We start from the raw sequence: 24,212 nt of genomic DNA on the forward strand, positions 1-24,212 counted from the left end.
TCAGATCCCCTCTCAGTCTTCTCCTCTCCAGACTAAACAGCCTCAGGTCTCTCAGCCTCTCCTCCCCAGGCAGTGCTCCAGTCCCTTCAGCATCCTTGTAGCCCTCCCTTGGACTTTCTCCATCGGATCCCTGTCCCTCTTGAACTGGGGAGCCCAGACCTGGATGCGCTATTCCAGGTGTGGCCTCACTAGGGCAGAGTAGACGGAGAGGAGAATCTCCCTGGTTCTCCTGGTCCTCCTGGTCCTCCCTGGACACACTCCTCTGAATGCACCCCAGGATCCCATTGGCTTTCTTGGCCACCAGGGCACATTGATGTCCCATGCAGAACTTGTTGTAGGTAGACTGTGGGGGTTTTAGGTAGTGCCTAAGTGTAATTTAGAACTCTTCTGTGTACCTCCTGTTCCCTGGATCATAGGGAAAAGGCCCCCACACCATTCCTTACTCCAGACTGAAAAGCATGCATGTAGACTGAAAGAGCAGGCAGGGTTACCGCCTCTACACATTGCATTTCTATATATTGTTGTGGATGTAAGAATGTGCATTTGCAGTGGTAAGGTGCAGCAGTCAGCTGTCACACAGCTGTTATCTCACTCTGGCCACAGCAAACAGTGTGACTGGAAGACGAAAATGCATCTGCCCCTGGGCAAATGCTGGTGCTGCCTTGGCAAGCATCTTCATACATGCCGAATCTGAATTATTTAGCTGCCTCTTGTGTGTGGTTTGCTCCCAGCTAAAGTCCCTCCGCACTAGCCCCACTTTAGCCAGACAGAGCCTTTGCTTGAGTGTTTTGCCTGCAGAAGTAAACAGGAGTCTAAGAATAGCTGAGCCTGCTTTGTAGTGTGTGTTGATGGTTGGCTGTCTAACAGCCAGCCTGTCTAGACAGCTGACGGCACTGCAGGCTCAGAAGGTCAGAAGAAGCCACATCGCTGCTCTTGGGGTGTTACAGGAGAACTTCTCAGTCAGAACTAGCTTGGCTCTTTCTGGAGCTCCATGGGCTGCAGGCACACACTAATAAGGCATCAAATAATTGCTAGGAGTGTATGAAGAAGGAATTTTCAGTTCTTACAGTTATTTCTGACTTACATGATCTGTCACTGCTTAAGGGGTATTTTGGGTGCTCTTTAAAATTTGTTTTGTAGTGTCATTTGAGTTGTGCTCACATTTGGATTTTAAGTATAACTTGGAGGCCTGACAAGTTTTAATAGAAGGTAATGACCTTCTATTAAAAATAAACCAAACTTAACTTCAGTCCCTTCCTTAACAGCAAATAAACTCACCTAGTTCTTTTGCTATCAGTACTACTGCAATCAGTAATGTCTAGATTGTATACAAAGCTAGATCCCAAGTTCACATGTGCTTGCATAATATTAAAAAAAAAAAAAAATCTTACACCCCCAGACTCCTTCCATGGCCATGGTTTACAGAGAAACATCAGCAAAAGGCTCTCTGATTTAGGTCGTTCTTCTTCCTAGTTTCCACTTGTAATACATCTACCATTATTTGTAACTAGATGTTCAGCGTTCTGCAACATCTTTTATCATTATGAATCTAGACTATTTTCTAGAGCCATGTTCCAGATGTAATTTTAATAGGGATAGCAAAGCAGTAGTGGATGTGTCTCAACAGCCATTTGCTCTGTAATTACAGCAGCTCAGTTTGTCTAAGGTTAAAGAGTAAAATCTGGGGGTAATTGTGCTTTATTCCCACTAACTGAGGAGGTGCTAACTGCTGGTTGACAGGTAAGGCGAAAGGGCTGGGTAATGCTTTCATTTGGTTACTAAATACTGGACTGGATAGCCTTTGACGTTGTCTGGTTACATTATTTACAAGTATCATTGAAGGAGTATCTTGCTATGAGTATTTTGGAGATAGAATCACAGAGTGGTAGAGGCTGAAGGAGAGACTTAAATGAGATTCTCTGTGTCACTCACCAATTTATTATGTACGTTTGTGGACGCAAGAACTTGTCAGCAACTGCAGCAACAAGGAAGCAACTGAGAAATCTGCACCCAGGTTAATCCTTGCGTGATAAATTTGGGGTTGACAGGGTATCATAATGCTAACTTGTCTGGCTGTGGGGATGTGTATGTATGCACAAAATGAGTTTAGCGCTAGGTCTTCTCAGGCTGTCAAAAGATGTCTTCAGAACTCACAAACGGATCAAATCCTACCCCCACAGAAAGCAAGGCTGATGTATTTTCTACACAGGGAATGGTGCTTTGTGTTAATTTGCCACAGAGCAAACTACCATGTAAAATGAAGAAGTGACATCCTGGTACAGTAAAGAATGTGACATCACCAAAAGAAATACTTACAATGATACTTTGTCTCGACTTCTTAATTATCAAGTGCCTTTTTTTTGCAGTAATGTTTTTCTCAGCTTTTTTTCCTTTCATACAGTTAATACACCAATAATCCTTCAGTCACACAGTTCCCAGCATCCTCAAAAATTAAGAATAATTCCCTTTCTGTATGTTGTTCTTGTAAATATTACTTAGATTTGTTGTGCACTGAGTTGTTTTCTGATTCCTTGTTAATGCTTGATGGTTTTGGCTGCATTGCTTAATGATTTGATGCAGGATTCTAGGGACTAGGTCCTTGCTTACTTCCTTTGCTTTCAGAATGTTTTTAAGTTTAATACACTCCTAAGGTGATGAAGTTTGGATGGTTTGCTTGCTGCTGTCTTAAAATGTCCTCCTCTTTCTTAAGATTGAAAATCTTCAAGAACAGTTAAGAGACAAGGAGAAGCAAATGAGCAGCTTAAAGGATCGAGTGAAGTCTTTGCAAGCAGACACCACAAACACTGACACTGCCTTGACCACGCTGGAGGAAGCGCTGGCAGAAAAGGTGAGTGGGGAAAGGCTATGTCCCTTCCTTCAAAAGGTCCTTCTACTAATAACGTCTCTAAAGTCGACTTTTCTGTGTGTTTCCTGGGCTGTGGTCAAGCCATCTCTGATGGCAGTGATACCCTTTTACTCCTGAGAGGGGATGTGGGGAGCGCAGTGGCAGTCGAGGTGGGGCCTTCGCTAGAGGGCGCTGCAGGACACGCGGAGGAGCAGCCCAGGCGGCTCCCGCGCAGAGCCAGCCAAGGACACCACTGCTGCATGGTGAGGAGGGCAGGAGGTTGGAGCTGAGCCGCAAGCTCTTGCTCTGCTCATTAACTGCTTAACATCTTTTGTTTCCTGCCTTCCAGGATCTCCTGGAATTTTCTCCCATTGTGGCGTGTTTTGCTGTAGCATTGTGGACTTTCAGAATGCTGCTGTGTTTGATTGCACGAGAGAAGAAGGAGCATGTTCAGAGAAGAGAGATGAGGCTGGAGAAGGACTATGAGGAGGGGCTGAGAGAGCTGGGGGTGTTCAGACTGGAGAAGAGGAGGCTGAGAGGAGACCTCATTGCTCTCTACAGCTCCCTGAAGGGAGGTTGGAGTGAGGAGAGGGCAGCCTCTGCTCCTTGGTGGCAAGAGACAGGAGCAGAGGTTTCAAGCTGCAGCAGGGGAGGTTCAGGCTGGATGCTAGGAAATATTTCTTCCCAGGGTTCTCAGCCATTGCAATGGTCTGCCCAGGGAGTCCCCATCCCTGGAGGTGTTTGCACAGTGTGTGGAGCTGGTGCTTAGGGACATGCAGTGCTGGGTGGAAGGTTGGACTGAGCTTGGAGGTCTCTTCCAACTGGATGTTTTCTGTGATCCTGTGTTCTCATGTTGGCCTCTCTTTACATGATGCTTCTTTGGTGCAATTACGGGATGCTTTACATTTCAGCAGTGGATTCTTGTACTTTTGGCCCTTTTTTAATTTCTTCCTTTTTTTTTTTTTGTAAGTCTAGTTTATATTTCATTTTTATATTTAGTTTATATTTAATTTATATTTCGCTTTCTTTGCGCAGATATTTTTACCATACATTTATTTTTAAAGTTTTGCTGTGTGAAATGGAGTTTTAGTTCCCACCATTGAATCAAAGCGAACCGCTACTCCTGGTAATTAACATTTTTTTTATGCTTGCCCAATTCTCTGGAGATAGATGACTGAGCCTTGTCTAGTCTGCTTTGGTGGAGCATGTCTTTGGAATTGCTGCATATTTTTTTCTTGATTCCCAGAGAACTAGGGTTACAACACCTTTAGTCTGCCATATTCTATAAGTACAAAGTGATGGTAAAGCTTTGCCTGAGGTTGGGGAATTCATTTACATCCCTTCAGCTTCTAAGATAATCAAAGATCCTTTGATATTTGATATACGGAAGAGTTGTTTTTCTGCCTTTTCTCCCTGTATATCTATCCTGGTGTCATGCATACTGCACACCCCTTCTTGTCTGAAGGATTACTGGTTCAGTGATACATTTTGGAAAAATAAGATTTAAAGAATCAAGGAAGCATTAATAATCTATCCTGCTCTAGGGTAATTTGGATTATCAGAACCAAATAAATTGTGTCGCATTGTAACAGTGCTGTGAACTTCCAGAGATACAGAAAGCCTGGTGTTCCACAGAATCATAGAATGGCCTAGGCTGGAAGAGACCTCAGAGATCATCCAATCCAACCTCCTGCCATGGGCAGGGACACCTCTCAGCCAGCCCAGATTACTCAAGGCCACATCCAGCCTGGCCTTGAACATCCCCAGGGAGGGGGCATCCACAGCCTCTCTGGACAATCCATTCCAGAGTCTTGCCCCCCTCGTAGTTAAGAATCTAAACCTATTCTCCTTCAATTGAAATCCATTTCTCCTTGTCCTGTGGGTGGCCACTCCTGTTAAAAGTCTCTTTGCAGCCTTCCTGCAGGATCCCTTCAGCTATTGGAAGGCAGCTCTACGGTCCCCTCAGAGTCTTCTCTTCTCCAGTCTGAACAATCTCAGCTGCCTCAGCCTATCCTCATAGCAGTGGTGTTCCAGCCCCTGGATCATCTTTGTGTCCCTCCTCTGGACTTGTTCCAGCAGATCTGTGTCCCTCTTGTGGTGGGGCCACCAGAACTGGACACAGCATTCTCGGTATTTCTTAGCAAACAATCCACAGATTTCACAGGTCTCCCCCTCCTTGAAGAGCTGTTTTACAAACAGAAAGGAAAGAAAAGAAAATGGTAATATCCTACACTCTTCTTCCTTGTCTGCAGTGTGTAAGAAATGTTATGGTAAGAAGTCTCAGAAGCTGAACTGACCAAGAGGGATTTTCCTTACAGAGTGCTTTCTTTTGTCAGGAAAGGACCATCGAACGCCTAAAGGAGCAGCGTGACCGAGATGAGCGAGAAAAACAAGAGGAGATCGAGAACTACAAAAAAGACATCAAGGACCTGAAAGAGAAAGTTGGCATTTTACAAGGAGACCTCACAGAGAAAGAGGTTGACCAGCAGAATGAATCTGTTGTGTTAGAATTGTTTGATATGTATCTGTGTGTCATGCTTGAGATGAAAAAGCCTGCTCCTTTCTAGCAATGGTCCTCCAGCAACTTCATCTGCTAAAAGAGATTTCTGGAGAGTTTTTCAAAGCATCAGTCTTTCAGAACCACTTTTTCATGGATAGCACACAGCTACCTTATTTGTGGCAGTGAATGACCAATGGTCAGTGATGGCATTTCCTGGAGCTATGCTTATAGGCAACTGAAGGCAGACAACGAGCTTGTTCCCACCTAAATATAGGCAAGAAAGGACAGAAGTTGATCAAAGCTGTGCATGCCAAAAGTATGCAGGCAGTGTTTATTCCTTTATGCAAATAATACAGCTACTTCTTTTGACTCTGAAGAATCCTGTCTTTGATAATTAAGTTGGTTGTTGGCAATAAGCCAAAACAAAGTAACCTACTTATAGTAGAGAAATTGAAATGTTCTCTGTTTCTCTCTTGGAGTTGTAACATTCAAGTCTACTTACGGTCTTGTTTCAAAATTTGATCAACATTAAACTATACAAAACATACACACAGAGAAAGTGCTAAGACTTTATTTACACGGAAGTCAGCATTTGACAGGTGGGGAAAAAAAGGAAGCCATAAAGATGGTTCAGAAAAATAAGAAGTTGTGATGTGTTTTGGAGAGGGGCAGCAGGAATCAGTTTTACCCCATAGCAGCTGCATACAGAAAAGCTTTGAGCACTCTTGGGTGTAGGTGCAGTGGCTAGGTCTGCTAATGACATATGATTTTTAAACATAATTATATTTAAAACCAACTTTTCTTAAGCCTGCCTGTCACTGAAGCATAGGTTTCAGTTTATAGAATCTTCCATCTTTACAAATGGCTTTTAAATTCTTTTAGACAAGGTTTTATTTTGGACAAGATTTTATTTTAATCCTGAAAAACCTGATTTAAATCAAGCTGTCTTAAGTTAGTGCCATGAACATCCTGACAAAATTTGTTGTTCTGAAGACAGCTGTGAAGAGATAGGAAGAAAATAAAGGCAAAAAGGGAACTAGCTGTTGCACATGAGGAATATTTACTGGATAGTTATTTTATATCCTTTATTTTAGACATCTTTACTGGATCTGAAGGAGCATGCTTCAACCTTAGCTTCGTCAGGGCTGAAGAAAGATTCAAGGCTCAAGACACTAGAAATTGCCTTGGAACAGAAAAAGGAAGAATGCTTGAAGATGGAAACTCAACTCAAGAAGGTAACCTTACTTCATATTTATATATGTGGCATAAACACTCAGGGTTAGCCAAACTGGCCATGTCCACACAGAGAACTTTGGGTCTGAAACTTGTAATTACATGAATTGCTTTTCAGCAAGAGCTGTGGATTTATGTCCATGCAAACCATGTTACAAGCTAGGGCCATCAGAAAGGGACTTTCAGACACTGGTGCTAATTTTGGACTTTATTTACATGGGATGACAATAACATTGAGTTGTTGGGGTTTTTAGCAGGTACTAGGAATTAAAGATTCAGTCTGCTTCAGTAGAAGTCATAGCAGTAATTGTGCCATTTAACTGGTGTAAGAGGTAACAAATTAACAGCTAAACATTTCACATATCTATTACCAGTGCTCCTAGGTGATAATGTGATAAATTCAGATGCACGATTGCCTGGCCCATAGGAATGCTTATAAGCAAATGCAAAGGATAGAATTAGCTTTTGTTCTAGTCTAATTGCCCATCACACTTGATTGGTAGGAATTTACTGTTCAGAAGCTTCATATTTATTACAGGGAAGTGAATTCATTTGAAGAGAATCTTTGGGTTATGTTTGCACTGCAAGCCTTCTTTAGTTTAGCTATGAGTAGCATTAAATACTGCACTGTTTACAGGAACATGGATTTGATGTTTACTTTTTTGTTTTAAAAGGGCAGGTGATGAAGAAGCACAAAGTGCACTAACCATAGCAGTGATAACACTTCCATTTATCACATTAGAACAAGACAAAAGGGTTTTTTTAAAGAACTTTAAGTCTTGGGTTGTGGAGTTCTAGCTACACCTATCCAGGAAAAGAAGGCGTACCTGTGCTGTGGTTGGGAACTGTGTCCTAGCTCTCAAATGAATGTGAGATCAAATTCAGCATCAGCAAAGCACAACAGCAAAGAGAGCTGCGTGCATCGAACTGGCTTCACAAGCTGTTTTCAGTCATACAGCAAGGGAGTATTTCAGAAGTCCTGAAGGACCTTTTCATTTGAATTCTCTGTCAGGGATTGCACTTTCACCCTCTGTCAGTGTGTTACTGATACTGACTTGAGGAATATATTGTAGCTAAGATTTGCCAGAATAGGTACAGCAATTGGGTGATGGGATTAGTTTGGAGGTAGGCAGCTGCAGTGGGAGAACACTGTTTACAATGACTTTAAGGAAAAAGAAATAAATAATATCTAGGAGAGCGTATAACAAACAGTTGTGGAAATTCAGTTACTAAGGAAATGTGTCTCTGTATTTAGCATTTGGAAATGTACTGCTTTTCACTGCTTCCCTTGAGGCTGCTTTCCTCCCTATGAGCAGGGAGTACATCAGTAGTGTAAGCAGGTGTGGAGGCCAACCCAAATCTAGTGAAGCACTGCTAGCTAAGAGTAATTTGCACTGTGGTTGACAGCTCTGCATTAGAATTCCTTTTGGCCTACCTCTTCTCATTCCATTTTAGACAGGACTCTGCTTAGTATCTGATATCCAGGAATAATACATAAGGATACTAAGGGAGTTCGTAAGACCATGTTTGTTTGTTTTTTTTTCAGAATCTAGTTAAAAAATGTGAATTAAAATATCTCAGAAGGAAAGATTGCTATTACCTGTACAGGGTAGCTACAGGACAGATAACTGTGTTTGTCATTTGCTTCTGAGAAAATCAATGAGTCTGTATTTATTGTACTATAAACAAGTAAATTCACATCTTCCCATCCAAAGAAGCTACCTAAATCATTCAATATTAATGGTTTCAGTTCTGCAAGCAAAGAAAACTGATAGCCTACCATTACCCATGTGCAGTATAAAGCCTTCCCATGATACTCTGTCTGTCTGCTCCTCTGCTTCAGGCATTATTGCTTACCAGGGCATTTGGACAATTGCTTCCTGTGCAGAGACCCTGAAGTACTCTCTCAGGTCCTACTGAGACACAACCTTGTTTATTTTTAAAATGCTGAGTCACATTGGACTACTGCCTTCTTCTTATTCAAGGGAAAATTCACATTCAAATGAAAGATTTTTTGTTTAGTTTTGTTCTGAGAAGCTGGTCCACAATTGCTTTTTAAAAAGGAATCAAAGCTCTGTGACCAGGTATGCTTTCATGCAAGTAACTCTGCATGTGCTTTACTCAACCTGCATGAGAGGCCACTTCTGCCACTCATCCTTCTTGCTTGCTGGAACCAAGTCAATGTTATTTTTCACTACCTAAGAAAGTACAGTTAACAATTACCTGAATGTGTTTAATACTTACAAATCACAGAATCACAGAATGTTAGGGGCTGGAAGGGACCTCCAAAGCTCATCCAGTCCAACCCCCCTGCCAGAGCAGGATCACCTAGAGCAGATCACACAGGAACACATCCAGGAGGGTTTTGAATATCTCTAGAGAGGGAGACTCCACAACCCCCTGGGCAGCCTGTTCCAGGGCTCTGTCACCCTCACAGGGTAAAAACTTTTCCTCCTGTTTCCATGGAACTTCCTATGCCTCAGCTTCCATTACTGCCCCTTGTGCTGGCATTGGGCATCACCCAGCAGAGCCTGGCTCCATCCTCTGGGCACTCCCCCTGCACATCTTTATCAACATGAATGAGGTCACCTCTCAGGCTCCTCCTCTCCAAGCTACAGAGCCCTCAGCTCCCTCAGGCTCTCCTCATAAGGAAGATGTTCCACTCCCTTCATTATCTTTGTGGCTTTGTGCTGGACTCTTTCAAGCAATTCCCTGAGGTCCTTGTTGAACTGAGGAGCCCAGAACTGGACACAATATTCCAGATGTGGCCTCATCAAGGCAGAGCCACAGCTCTTGTAATCCACCCCAGGATGCCATTGGCCTTCTTGGCCACCAGAGCACATTGCTGGCTCATGGTCATCCTCCCATCCACTAGGACCCCCAGGTCCTTTTCGCCTTCACTGCTCTCGAAAGAAGTTTAGATATTTCTTTAATAACCTTTTTTCTAGAAGTTTTTAATTTGCCAATGTTTTGTTGTTGTTGTTGCTTGTAGAAATGTAGAAAATTGCATTTATCTCTTTAAATGCATTGCAGATATTTATTCAGGCAGTTTGATGGTTTCAAGGTGGATTGATTCCTTTTTATCCTTGAAACAATTATGATGGATAATCCAACTCCAATGCTTCTAAAGACTAAGATTTACACTTCTGCATTGTTAACCATTGCAAATAACAGTCACAATTAACCTGAAAACTAATGGCTGCATTAGAGCATTCAGTTTCAAACTGAATTAGAGGTTTATGATGTTAGGGTTTATTACATTATCTTATGCTGGTTTACATAAGACACATACTCCCTTGTGTGGCTTTTAACAACAAGGAGCAAACCCCTTTGTCTCCTGGGTTGCTCCCATTACAGATTTGAAGAGGGAGATGTGCCTTAACATCAGTCTTGTTTCCCTTGCCTCTTAGTTCCACTGACCAGTTTGAGCACTTCCAGTTAAATATATTGGCATTAGCAGTTAAGAGACTGACAGAAGAGACTACATTGGGCTACTGTTAAGCATTGTCTTGTTTTTTCTAGGGAGTGAAACAGGTGCCCTTTACCCCTCCCCAAAGGAGTAAAGGAAAATGCTCCAGACAAGATTGGAAAGGATTGGAAGTTTAAATGGAAGTACTGTTCACAACTCCATACAACAGTACAAAAGTATACAAAAATACCCAACAATCCGTATTGAGGCCAGCTCTCCAGTCTGGATTTCTCCAAAAACCTCACTTGGCCATCACCTTCCCAAAACCTTCCCCCCACCACACCTCCCTACCCCCCAATTCCAGGCCAAAATGATGCAGCTGGAAATTCATCTTTGCCAAGGCCAAGCCAGGCTGCACTGCCTCCCCCACAAACCAGAGATAACCATCTGCATGCAGCTGGGAGAAGGGAGAGGGAGGGAAAGGGCAGAACTGACTCTGCACTCAGTTTATATAGGGGGGATGCAGGCACTATGGGATGAAATAACAAAAGATTACATTTTTCTGGTGTCCACCCCTGCACCTAGCTAGTCCCTGGACTCTGTGGTTAAGACTTCCCAGTTTCTTAAACCTACAACAAGCATTGAGATAAAAAAGATTAGGGCAGTCCTTGGAATAAACTCTTGCTAATGTTGAAACGGTGAGCATGAACAGTGCAAGCTTCCAATTCTTCTGTAAAAGGTACTTAACTCTGCATTAAACTGAGATGTTGTTATCTGAGTGGGGTGTAGGGGTGCTGAAAAGTTGATGATGGTGTTTTCTTCCCGTGTTAGCAATCTCCAGTCTCTGACTGAAGGTGTCAGCTTCTCGTTGCTATTCCCCTTCTTGCTAATGATTATTTCATATTGATCCCTGTCTTAGTGTATAAAACTGCAGTGTTTTACATATTCAGGGTTGTTGTTTTGTTTTGTTTTTTTAATAACGATACAATGGTTATGCAAATCTGTGTGTTTAATGCTCTAATTATTCTACTTTCATTGCTTCTGTGCTCATTTGTCAGCCAGCTGCCAGCAGGAGATATTCTGGGAGGTTCTCAGTGCTGAAAGCAAGCCATAAATCACTGCTGAGTTTACATGTCTGGGTGTCCTGCCTTAAATAGTCTCCCTTTCTGCTAACATGGAATCATTAGATGCAAATCACGCTTTGGGGGAGGGGGGTTCTCTCCCTGTTTTTTGTGAAATGGTTTTATACTTTATGTTTGTTTGGGTTTTTTCCTCTAGGAAACTCTTTTTTTTTCCAACTTACATTTTGGTGTCATAGTTTTATAATGGAAAAGAAGTTTTCTTCTCTTTGTTCTGTATCAGGATACCTTTTTTATACCTTTTGTGCCTTGCCTTTCTCAGCCAATATGCTTCGTTTAATTTTGTTTTTCTAATCTGGGAGAGACCAACTAATATTAGAATTTGTTCCAGCAAAGATGAGTGGATTTTTGTCCATCTTCATTTCTTGTGCATAGCTTTTTTCTCCCTATAGATACTTTCCTTATTTGAAAGGGATCATGGTTAGAGAAGCTAAACAGTCCAAAACCATCTGTTAGCAAACTTCCCCTCGGTGCAGTTCTAGGAACTTTTCATCAGAGAATGTTAGCAGTGATTTGCTGCCAGGAAAATACCTCTGGGTTCAACAGGCTTACTCAGAAGATGGTTAGAGTTTTTTTTTCTGTTGTGGTGTTCTTCCTTCAAGTTCAGGAGGATAGCATCTTTCAAAATACAGGAAAAAAATAACTGAATGTTGACCCAAGTTCTGTTTCCCAAGCTTTAACCTGGCTGGGCTAATGCAAACGCTGCTGCTTTTTATTTCTGGGAACATGGGTTTCTTGCCACAGCTGAAAATCTTGCTGATAATATTGGTAGGTGAGGTAGAAATTCTGGGGTTTGTTCTCAGGTGATGATAGGTTTTTTTCAAAGAAGGAAGGATAAATGATGGATTCAGCATAGAAAGAAAAAGCCTGCTAGGGCAATTGGGATGTCTTTTAAAATGAAAAGTAAAAACCCCGTGTTTTCAGATAGTGTCAGTTTTTTTCAGTGTTTTCAGATAGTGTCCGTTACTGAGTTGTTTTTCTGTCTCGTTATTGGTGTAAGTGAAGCACTAGGAATTACAGTCCTGCTCGACCTCTGAAACTGCAATCTGTAAACCCAAGCAGAGGACTGTGTTCAATATCTGAGGCCTTGGATAAAATTGTTAAACTGAGACATGAGAATCACGTGTGCAACCTGCATGAGGGTAATTCTCCATGTTTCTCATGGGTCAAAAAAATGCATGCTAAAACCACAAGTGGAGATTCTGTCCTCTTGGTAAATGAATGTTGCAGCTGTTATTTTAAATTGCTTTCTTGTTACACCTTTTCTTTTTTCTTTCTCACACTGTTCCTATCCCACATTTTCCCCATCTTTTCCTATCTTCTTTCTTCCTTTAGCACCCTGAAGTTTTATTGAGTCATCCATCCAAGCCAGTAAGTTCCCTGGCAAACTGAGAGGCTCTTGCCAACCCCATGTTGCATGTGTGTTCCCCTGTGCTTTGACATTTGGGCCAACACAGAGTATATTGGCGAATCACTTTGCTGGTGGGTCTGGATAATATGGATACAAACAAAACACTGTGATCTATCTGACCAGTCATGCTCAAAGAAGCCTTCAAAGATGCTTTTGCTTTTTGGCTGTGTTGGTCTAACTTGGGTTTTGTTTGAACAGCTTAATATTGTGCCAATGCTTTTGTTTCCCTTTGCTGCAGTGACTTGAAGTGTCATGTAGCTTCCCTTTCATCTCTATTGTCTGTGCTTTTTCAGAGCAAGAATGTAGAATTGCTATGCAAATCAAGCTTCTTGCATGGAAGTTTCCTGTAACACCTTGTGCAGCGTTAAAAATCCTGAAGGAGTTACAGCAAAAGGTGGCTTAAAATCTCCTGTAACCATGAAACTCACTGGTACCACGGCAGTTTTCATTTGGGGTCCTGTCTCCAGCCTTCTGTTTGATGCCAAAGAGCACTCTTTCCCAGGAGTATTTGTGTATCTTGTACACAACACAAATACTGTACATTTTCAGCAGAGAACTGTTTTGTGAGCCTGCAGAAAACCAAGTGTGTTACAAAACTTTCCACGGGCTGATAGCTGTGTCACTTTTGACAATGTTCAGGGTAAATGTAGCTTCCTTATCCTGACATTGTCTGAAGTTCAGAGAATTGCTGTGAATTTTTATAACCTCTCATAGTAGAAGTTATGTTACTAGAACAAATAACACAATGCCTTTCCAGGACTGGGTTGGGAAGAAGAGTTTTGGTGTGCAGTAGGGGAAAAAATATGTTGTTAGGACTATCAGAAATAACAATTAATAGACAACTAAGGCATCAAAACTCCCACAGCATATTTTGAGTTGTTTTATGTATAAACAGTCATTAATAAATATATTAAAGTATTTGGTGCATAAAGATGAGTTTAAAAGTCCTGTAGTTTTCAGAAAGGATATAAGATTATTGGCTACAGCACCTAAAGGATTTAATGACATAGTATTTCATGGGTTTCTGTGTTCAGGTATGAAAAGCAGGCTCAAGACTTTTCTGCTAAATTGATGTATACCTCCACTTTAACATAATTTGCCAGCCTCCTAACCTGTAGATCCCACTGGCACAGTCTGTTACTAACCTAGGTTAATGCATCCTGTTAAATAGGTTCTCTTATCAGTTGCTCTAGTGTTGGAAAAAAACCTTTTAAATCTTTTTGCTGAAGTTTCTTACAGTGTTTGATTCAGCCTCAGATTTTGATTTTGTGTCTTTTTGAAAGAAATTCTTAGCCACAACACCTCACTGCTTGCAAGAACAAAATACAGAAACCTGTCAGGTTTTATCTTTCTTTTTTAACACTAATTTTTTATTACAAGATTTGGTCCTTGTAGCAAATATTTTTGATGCCTTTGTTTAACTCTCTCTAAATAGGTTCGAGGTTGAATGCATTGCCTATTTGTACCTGCTCAGTAGAAAGATTTAGCAGTGAAACTTCCCAAAGATTCCACCTGCACTGGTTGTCCTGAAGCAGGAGGAGGACCTTTCCAGTGTCTCTCTCCATTGCTACAGCTTCTTCTAGGTCTGGCCATTTCATAGAATCATAGAATCAACCAGGTTGGAAGAGACCTCCAAGATCCTCCAGTCCAACCGATCACCCAGCCCTAAGCAATCAACCAGACCATGGCACTAAGTGCCTCATCCAGGCTTTCCTTAACATCTCTAGGGACAGCAACTCCACCACCTCCCTGGGCAGCACATTCCAATGGGCAATCTCTCTCTCTGTGAAGAATTTCTTCCTACCATCCAGCCTACAACTCCCCTGGCACAGCTTGAGACTGTGTCCTCTTGTTCTGCTGCTGGTTGCCTGGGAGAAGAGACCAACCCCCACCTGCCTACAACCTCCCTTCAGGTAGCTGTAGACAGCAATGAGGTCTGCCCTGAGCCTCCTCTTCTCCAGGCTAAACACCCCCAGCTCCCTCAGCCTCTCCTCACAGGGCTGTGCTCCAGACCCCTCCCCAGCTTCATTGCCCTTCTCTGGACACCTTCCAGTATCTCAACATCTCTCTTGAATTGAGGAGCCCAGAACTGGACACAGGACTCAAGGTGTGGCCTGACCAATGCTGAGTACAGGGGAAGAATAACCTCCCTTGTCCTGCTGGCCACACTATTCCTGATCCAGGCCAGGATGCCATTGGCTCTCCTGGCCACCTGGGCACACTGCTGGCTCATGTTCAGCCTACTATCAACCAGCACCCCCAGGTCCCTCTCTGCCTGGCTGCTCTCCAGCCACTGTGTCCCCATCCTGTAGTGCTGCTTGGGGTTGTTGTGGCCAAAGTGTAGAACCCTGCACTTAGCCTTGTTCAGTCTCATCCCATTGGCCTCTGCCCACCCATCCAGCCTGTCCAGGTCCCTCTGCAGGGCCCTTCTACCTGTCGATCCAACAGATCGACTCCTGCTCCTAACTTGGTGTCATCTGCAGTAGCAATGCAAAGTAGACTCTTCACCAAACAATCATGCTAGTTCCAAGCAGCTGCTTGGTACAAATACAGCAGCAGCAAGCATCAGCATCTTGGTGTGCAGAACAGACCAGGACAAGGGATCCGTTAGGTCTGGAAGCCAGTGCTGGAAGTTAGCTGTTGACAAGAGTGAAAACACTTGGGTTTTGCTGTGGGAATGAGTAGCTGGGGTTAACAGGAAAATTGTGCTTAACCTGGGATTTGGGGAAGACATGGAATGGGGAAGGGGTTGTAGGGTTAAATTTGCCCCTCCCCCGCAACAAATAGGAGCTTTACCCCCTGAATAAATCACCAGACTAGCTTAGAAGTTTGGAAGCAAAGATGAAGCTATATTTACAAAAAGTGAACTAAATGTAAAAGTGTAAAAGGCAATAAACACATACTGGATATATTTACATATATTTACAATTCAAAACCCCCAGAAACACTCCCTTATACAAAACCAGCTCTTTGTCCTCTGCCCCCTCTGTGCAAGGGAAAGAGAGAGAAAGCAGAGAGGGAGAGCCTGCTGCTACTTAGCCATAACAAGAATCTCAGCCAAGGTGGTGAAGCAAAGCCAAAGCCAAAGCCCCAGCAGCCAGAGCAAGGAAGAAAAGAGAGAGCAAACAAAGCTGTGCTGCAAAAATACAAGATATTCAATACTGCAATGGGATGATACTGCCCTGTTTATTGTTATCATTCTGTGTCCAATCCCTAACATTATTTATCTTCTAGTCAAATTCTCTGGAAAATTCCTGTTTGCAAGTAGTGTCTAAGCTAGGTTACTGGCTCAAACTGAAACACATATGAGCAGAAGGCATGGGGCTACAGGTACTGTTGGGTAGGAACTTCTTTACAGTGAGGGTGACAGAGCCCTGGAGCAGGCTGCCCAGAGAGGTTGTGGAGTCTCCTTCTCTGGAGACTTTCCAAACCCACCTGGATGCATTCCTGTGCAGACTATCCTGGGTGACCCTGCTTTTGGTGGGAGGGTTGGACTGGATGATCTCTGGAGGTCCCTTCCAACCTCTAATGTACTGTGGTACTGTAATAGAACTAACTGTGCAAAAAATGTGATGGGAGAAGGACAAAGAGAACTGGTGCAGAGATTGGAATCTGAAGATGGCTGAAAATGTTGATAAAAGGTTGGGGAAATGAGATGAAGCACAAAAGGATTTTAGTTGGTGCAGGTATGCAGGAAAATTTCTGTCCCCAAAATCTTTAAGAGCTTGCAAAGTTTCTGAGGCTCCTTGTTACTCTGAATGAACTGTGGGGTTTGTTCCCCACTCTGACAGCCAACATACAGGGTAAGCTGCAGGAGCCTGTGTGGTGACTTTTAAAGTTCCAATCCTGTTGATGGTTCGTTAACAACATCAGCATCATCTCATGCACCGGAAAACTGCAGAGGGTTTTCTGCCTGATTTTCCCATACCTAAAAAATGTAACTTATCTGCTTTACCCCTCCCAGAAACCTTAAGATTTCAAAGATTAACTCTCAGAAGTAGCCAGCACTCTCATTTTTCATGGTGAGGTAGTTATAAAATGTTCCAACAACTCCCAGACTCTTGGAGTCTTCAACATTATGTGACATACACTGTAAGCATGAGGAAGATGATAATCATCTAGACAAATTAGACAATCAAATTTTTTTTCTTTAATAGTAGGAAAGCGTTGAGTGAATAAGGATATTTTTGCATCTCAGTTTTTCACCTGAACAATAAGTATATTAAGAATATACTGAGGGAGCCTACAAGATTTAAGGTACCAAAATGGATAAAAGTATTTTAAGGTAATACTTAATTATTTGGGTTTTTTTCCTATGCCTGAATCAGAGTTCAATTTCTCTTTTGGAGACCACTAACAAGTTACTATAACACAGAACTATAGTCATACCATCTCTCATGGTTAGCTTTAACAGTGAGGATTCTGATTTCACAAACACTTTTTGGTCTTAGACAGTGACACTTTTACTTTCAGTTCCTTATTCACCCTGATGTGGTCCTTGTTTAGGAATTCTCTAAAAAAATTATTTAATAATTCACTGAAACAAACAACTTGAAAAGTAAAGTAATTGTGATACGAATAATGGTTTGAAAATACATTTCAACTGAGTTGGGGCTGTTCAATCTGGAGAAGAGAAAGCTCCCAGGAGACCTTCTTGTGGCCTTCCAGTATCTGAAGAGGGCTACAAGAAAGCTGAGGAGGGACTTTTTATTGTGTCAGGGAGTGATAGGACTGGGGGGAATGGATCTAAGCTAGGGGAGGGGAGATTTAGATTAGACATGAGGAAGAAATTCTTCCCCATGAGGGTGGTGAGACACTGGAACAGGTTGCCCTGGGAGGTGATAGAAGCCTCATCCCTGGAGGTTTTTGCAGCCAGGCTGGATGTGGCTGTGAGCAACCTGATCTAGTGTGAGTTTGGAACTGGATGATCCTTGAGGTCCCTTCCAACCCTGACAATTCTGTGCTAAAGCCTCTTCATTTCCCACTGGTGATGTGAAGTGGTTGGTTACCATTTGCCAAGAAAAAGCCTGCAGTCATAACTAGCATGAGAGAAAGAAAATTGGGAATTTTGTTTTCTAGTGTCTTTTTTAATTTAGAGTAGACAAGGCATAGAGCCACACACTAAACACCAGCAAATGAGCACTGGGCATTGCTTGAGTAAATCCCTTCTGTGCACTGAATGAAGCTCTGTTTCTCGTGGTTGGATGAGGTTGAAGTACATTTGCAAAGACAGCCTGGGCACTTCCCTTCTTTCTTTGTACCCTTGGCGTGTTAGGGTAAAAAACTGTTGCTAGTAACTATGGAAAGTCATAGCTTTCTGAAGAGATCCCTTTGCTTCAGTAATGGGCTCTCTTGAGGCATCTTTCTCTTATTTACATTTTCAACCTTCATAAATTATATTCCAACCAAATAGTTGCTTATTCAGTACCAGGGATAAATGCAGAGTCCTGCACCTGGGAAGGAAGAATAAACTGCAGCAGGACAGGTTAGGAGGTGATCTGCTGGAGAGCAGCCCTGTGGAGAAGGACCTGGGAGTGCTGGTGGACAACAAGTTCTGCATGGGACAGCAATGTGCCCTGGTGGCTAAGGAGGCCAATGGGATCCTGGGGTGCATTCAGAGGAGTGTGTCCAGCAGATCCAGGGAGGTTCTCCTCCCTCTCGACTCTGCCCTAGTGGAGGCCACACCTGGAATATTGCATCCAGGTCTGGGCTCCCCAGTTCAAGAGGGACAGGGATGTGCTGGAGAGAGTCCAAGGGAGGACTACAAGGATGCTGCAGGGCCTGGAGCACTGCCTGATGAGGAGAGGCTGAGAGCCCTGGGGCTGTTTAGTCTGGAGAGGAGAAGCCTGAGAGGGGATCTGATCAATGTCTATCAATAGCTGAGGGCTGGGGGTCAGGAAGGAAGGGACAGGGACAGCCTCTGCTCACTTGTACCCTGGAAAAGGACAAATGTCAATGGATGGAAACTGCAGCACAGGAGGTTCCACCTCAGCATGAGGAGGAACTTCTTCACTGTGAGGGTCCCAGAGCACTGGAAGAGGCTGCCCAGAGAGGTTGTGGAGTCTCCTTCTCTGGAGCCTTTCCAGCCCTGTCTGGATGTGTTCCTGTGTGACCTATGCTGGATTCTATGGTCCTGCTCTGGCAGCAGGGTTGGATGTGAAGATCTCCAGAGGTCCCTTCCAGCCCCTAACATCCTGTGATCTGTGATCAGAGACGGACCACTTAAAAGATGTTACTTGTCTGTAACATTTGCCATTTTTATGAGATAGGAGACACACTTGGAGGTTAGAAGGGTGGATTAAAATGGGAACATCTACCCTTTGGCTGTAAGGTTTTGGCAACATTTGTATGTGAAATGTTAGCCTGAATTTACTGTTTCAGTTCATAGGTAAAAGTAGAAAGTGGTTGCTGTGAATTGTTTGCTGTCTGATTTAGTTAACCTTTTAGGAATATTGGTTTGGAATCTCAGTCATAACAGTCGGGATTTTTATTTACGTTTTAGAACTGTTAAATTAGATCTGTGCTGTCATTTTCTTCCCTGCCTCTGGCACACTTTGAGCTGTGTGAGATTGCTTTTCCTCTTAGTAAGGAGTTTTTGGCTTGAGAAATACTTAGAGAATTCTGTTTGATGTGTTTTGTCTTCCTCTCCTCTCCATCTGTAAGTAGTGGTTATTTCTGTGAAACACCTTTGGTTTAGGTTCTAGAATTTGGCTTTGTCAGCTGATTTTCTGTGGAAGCAATGGAAGTTACAGCAACATGGAGGAACAATCACTCCTTTTATTCTTTGGGTACCTGAAGCACTCACCCCATCACTTACCACATTTCAGATGGGAAATGATGGCTCAGAGCAGAAAAGCAGAAAGCTGCTAAGCCACCTCTTAGTTTATAATCCCTCATAAGAACTTTGACAAGCATATCCAGAGTAGTAAGACCAAAGTGAGTAGTAAGCAGAAACTGTTCTCAGTCCTGAACCATTTAGAATTGGAAATCAAATTTACACTGGCAAAAATTAATGCTGCTCAGATGAGCTTCTCTGAAAACCCACCATAGCAGAAGGTGGTGCTGCTTTCTAGCCTAAAACATGGCTGTTTCATTGGCAAAGAATCAAATATGAAAGTTTGGTTCTGATCTTGAAAGTAGCTTAAATTCATAGAATCACAGACTGGTTTGGGCTGGAAGGGACCTCCAAAGCTCATCCAGTCCAACCTCCTTTGCATCAGCAGAGACATCCCCAACTAGATCAGGTTGCCCAGAGCCCTGTCCAGCCTCACCTTAAATCAGGGATGGGGCCCCAGGCACCTCCCTGGGCAACCTGTTCCAGTGTTCCACCACCCTCATGGTGCAGAACTTGTTCCTAACATCCTATTTATTCCTAACATGACCTGTTCGAGTCCGCACTGGAGCAAATGTGGAGAGGTAATGGCAGGGTGAGTAGTAACAGTTAAGAGGTTTAAATTGGCCTGTAACCATGTGTAACTCAATGACCTGTGTAAGCACATCCCTTCATATTTCTCATTTGTCAGAGAAGAAAGTGAAATGTTCCCTTCACCCCAAGCAAGCTGCTTTTCCCCTTTAGTTAGTTTTTATCTTACTTTTATAGATTTTTCACATATTTTTGTAAACTATATTAAGAGGTGGCAGCTTTAGGAATATTGCCTCAGGCAGAGCTGAAAGATCACAGGATCACAGAGTGTTAGGGGCTGGAAGGGACCTCTGGAGATCTTGAGTCCAACCCCCCATGGCAGCTTTAGGAATATTGCCTCAGGCAGAGCTGAAAGATCACAGGATCACAGAGTGTTAGGGGCTGGAAGGGACCTCTGGAGATCTTGAGTCCAACCCCCCATAGAATCCAGTGCAGGGCCATAGAACCCCAGTGCTCTGGGACCCTCACAGTGAAGAAGTTCTTCCTCATGTTGAGGTGGAACCTCCTGTGCTGCAATTTCCATTCATTGCCCCTTGTCCTTTCCCAGGGCACAAGTGAGCAGAGGCTGTCCCTGTCCCTTCCTTCCTGACCCCCAACCCTTAGCTATTGATAGACATTGATCAGATCCCCTCTCAGGCTTCTCCTCTCCAGACTAAACAGCCCCAGGGCTCTCAGCCTCTCCTCCCCAGGCAGTGCTCCAGTCCCTTCAGCATCCTTGTAGTCCTCCCTTGGACTCTCTCCATCGGATCCCTGTCCCTCTTGAACTGGGGAGCCCAGAACTGGATGCAATATTCCAGGTGTGGCCTCACTGGGCAGAGTCGAGAGGGAGGAGAACCTCCCTGGATCTGCTGGACATACTCTTCCTAATGCACCCAACTTAATGAACTTGTTGCACTGCACTTCTTAACACAGCAGAAATTCTTAGTGCATTTGTCAATTTAGATGTCCATTCTGATCTGAAAATGAAATTACTGCCTTATTTTGAAACATGTATGCACTTTTGGTGGGCAGGAGAATTTGTATGTGGGGGTTTTTCTGGTTGGTTGATTTGTTTGGTTTCCTGTGAATGTACGAATTCATTATTTATGTTTAACTTTTTTTTGAGCCAAAAAAAAGGAAGGCTGGATTATTTCTCACAACACTGCATTGGGAAGGTAGCCAGTTTCATCTGTTACACATCTTGATGGGAATTTGTGGGAGACCTCTGACTGCATTGGTTTTCTCTCCTATCGAATAAGTGGATCCAGGAGGATTTTAGAGGGTTGTGCAACACATTTTTTGTACATAACCTATAGATGGACCAAAGTCGCTCAGTCAGTAATTGACAGCTCAGGAAGTGCTCTCAAGTTTGCATCATACCACATAACGTTCTCTTTGTGGTAGGTGGAAGGGTCGCTACTTCTGTGCATTCTACACAATAACATGTGTGGTGGGTCACAACTAATCATTTCTCTTGTGTGAGTAGCCGCCTTCTTCTCTAAGAAGCAGACATACTGACTTGTTGGCTAATTTTGTCAAAAAGAAAATGGATTTCCTCTTCTCAGTAGTGTCTCTTGGGTTGTTGTGGAGATGCTTTTATTAACACAGAGTAATATAAATCAGACCTGTCCTGACAGTAGAATTGCATTAGGGTCTTATAAGATATTTCAAATTAGAGATTTTAGTAATTGAGGCTGGCTTTGCTTTTTTCACAGAGCAGTATTATCTGATTGCAAATATTGGATGACTTTAAAGAGTCTGGAGGAGTATTTGTTAAAAGAAACAATTGGAGATGTTGGAAACATAGCTAAATAGAGTACAGAAAATTCTGTACCTAGTGAAAACCAGATTTAAGTCCTTGCTAAGTGTCTGTTAGGAGAATATAGATACCCCAAAATACAGATACCAGAGACAGTATTCCCAGTTCCTGCAAAACCATGTTTGAGAGGGAAGTATGGATGCTTTGGGGTTTTAAGTTTAGGTATAGTTGAAAAGGAAATGACATCAATGCTTTCAGATTCCCTCAGGCTGGAGATCTCAATAAGGCAACCCACTGCTTCCAAAGCAAACTATGTTCCTCTGATGCTTGTCATGCTTGTCAGGCTCATTGCTGCAGTGGAGTCTGCCTCATCTTGCCAAGGCATTCAGTGTATTTCCACTTGCTGTAGAGAGCCCTGTCCAAGGGGGTGTAGTCCAGAGTGCTTATGGGGCAGTGAGGAATCTGGAAGCACTGACAACCCTAACTCCAAAAAGCTTCTCAAAGCTTCTAGGCTCACCAGGAGCTGGGTCTCAGTCAGAAGCTCAGGAGGAAGATTTTCAGAATTACAGTTCCCTGACAGAGGAGTGGTGAATTTTGACTTGAAAGACACTCAGAAGTAGGGAAGCCTTTTAAGTCTTCCTGAATACATAGCTTCAGGAAAGGGTTCTGTTCTTCCAGAGTGTGTAGCTGTTGGGGACTCCTGCTGAGATCTGCCTGGGAGACCTAGAGATTGCTAGGCATTTTCTTCTAGGGTAAAATACTCTTCAGGTTATCCAGATTTCTGGAATTCGTGCATTAAAAAAAAAAAAAAAAAAAACAACAGTTTATCACTGGACCTCAGGCAGGAGCTGCAGAGCCAAGGGTTCTGCAACATGAAGCATTCCAGTACGTGGGAAATCCAGATCCAGTCCAGCATTTGTGCTTTGGAGTAGAACACTGCCAGCTTGTAAAACAACTTTCCACAGTGGCACACTGGGGGAGAATGTCTGAAGGCTTATTTTCTGTTCTAAGTTTGTTTCAGGGAAGAGAAAAGTCTGGAGTTTACAGGCATATTATGCCATATTATGCCATGGTTGGCATAATAGCTACACCAAACCTGCTATGCACTGAAGCAAATTTGAGCAGTTCTGGAACAGCTTTAAATGGTATCAGATTGCTATTCAGGACCCAAGAGCAGAGGTGCAGAGGGTGAATGTGAAGATAGTCCTCAGTCTGCTGATTTCAATACCAGCATAAATATGGCTTTTGCTTCATCTGTAATATGCTGGGGAACTGTTGAATTAATTTTACTAAAAAATTAGTGATTTTTATGACAAACCAAGCCATTAAAAAAAAAAAAAGGCAAAGCAACAAAATAAAACAAACAAACAGAAAACCCAAAAAAACCCCACCAAACCAAAGCAAAACCCCCCAAAAACACCAGAAAATTAAACCTCATCTTGAGGTAATTTTATCCCCAATCCTCCAATACTTTTTGTCCCCATAGCCTGGTTTCAGAAATCATATTTTCTAGCCAACTAGTCAAAGATAGTTTCAGTAGGTAGCCATACTCATAGTATAGTCCTACTCTGTGTAGCTCAGATGAGGACATCAGCACCCTCTGTGCAAATCCATCTGACAGCTTGCATACTGATGTAGTTATTAAAGGCTGTAAACCTGGGATTTGGTTGGTTTTTTTTTCTAGATTATCTAAGTAAAAAGACATCAGATAACTAATGACAGAGTCATATCACTGCTTTAGAAGTTGTCCTAGCTCTGAGCCACGAGTTGCCTGGGGCAGAAGGACAGAGAAGAGCATAGAAGCATAGAATCAACCAGGTTGGAAGAGACCTCCAAGATCATCCAGTCCAACCTGTCACCCAGCCCTAAGCAATCAACCAGACCATGGCACTAAGTGCCTCATCCAGGCTTTTCTTGAACATCTCCAGGGACAGCAACTCCACCACCTCCCTGGGCAGCACATTTCAATGGACAATCTCTCTCTCTCTGTGAAGAACTTCCTCCTAACACCCAGCCTAGACCTCCCCTGGCACAGCTTGAGACTGTGTCCCCTCCTTCTGCTCGTTACCCCTTCCCAGGGAGTGAAATAAAAATGCTACACACTGAATTGGAAATTGAAATGGAAATTCTATTTACAAATATATACAAAAGGTGTTCAGGTAGAAGGACTCCATTCACAAACTAGGCTCAGTCCTTCACCTGGGCCTACCAGGTCAGAACCTTCCAGAGTCTTCTGACAACCTCCACCCCCTCAGCAGCCCAGGAGCAGCTACACTGCCCCCCCTCCAGCACTAGACCCAGACCTGCTGCAGGCTTCCCCAGGCCCTGTGGTGTAGCAGGAAATTCCCTGCCAGCCAAGGCCAGCAGAAAACTTCTCCCCCACACACCATAAGGTAAGACTCTTCCCGAGATGGAGAGAGAAGAAAGAGAGATTGGCTGTACACCTCCCTTAAACAGTGAGATAGAGGAAACTGAATAAGTAACAGATTACAATATCCTGGGACATCCATCCCC

At 43.1% G+C, this 24,212-nt stretch overlaps 1 protein-coding gene across 2 annotated transcripts in view; it reads left to right on the forward strand.

The window, feature by feature from the left end:
• The window catches only part of ERC1 (ELKS/RAB6-interacting/CAST family member 1), a 351,929-nt gene that overhangs the window by 121,338 nt on the left and 206,379 nt on the right, over window positions 1-24,212 (forward strand). For both annotated transcript variants that reach the window (XM_054386713.1, XM_054386714.1), the window contains 3 exons: window positions 2,711-2,848; window positions 5,182-5,322; window positions 6,440-6,580. In XM_054386713.1, the coding sequence (XP_054242688.1) occupies window positions 2,711-2,848; window positions 5,182-5,322; window positions 6,440-6,580 (420 nt within the window). The remainder of the gene's footprint in view (window positions 1-2,710; window positions 2,849-5,181; window positions 5,323-6,439; window positions 6,581-24,212) is intronic.

The sequence above is a fragment of the Indicator indicator genome, chromosome 14 (assembly GCF_027791375.1).
Source record: "Indicator indicator isolate 239-I01 chromosome 14, UM_Iind_1.1, whole genome shotgun sequence".
NCBI lineage: Eukaryota > Metazoa > Chordata > Aves > Piciformes > Indicatoridae > Indicator > Indicator indicator.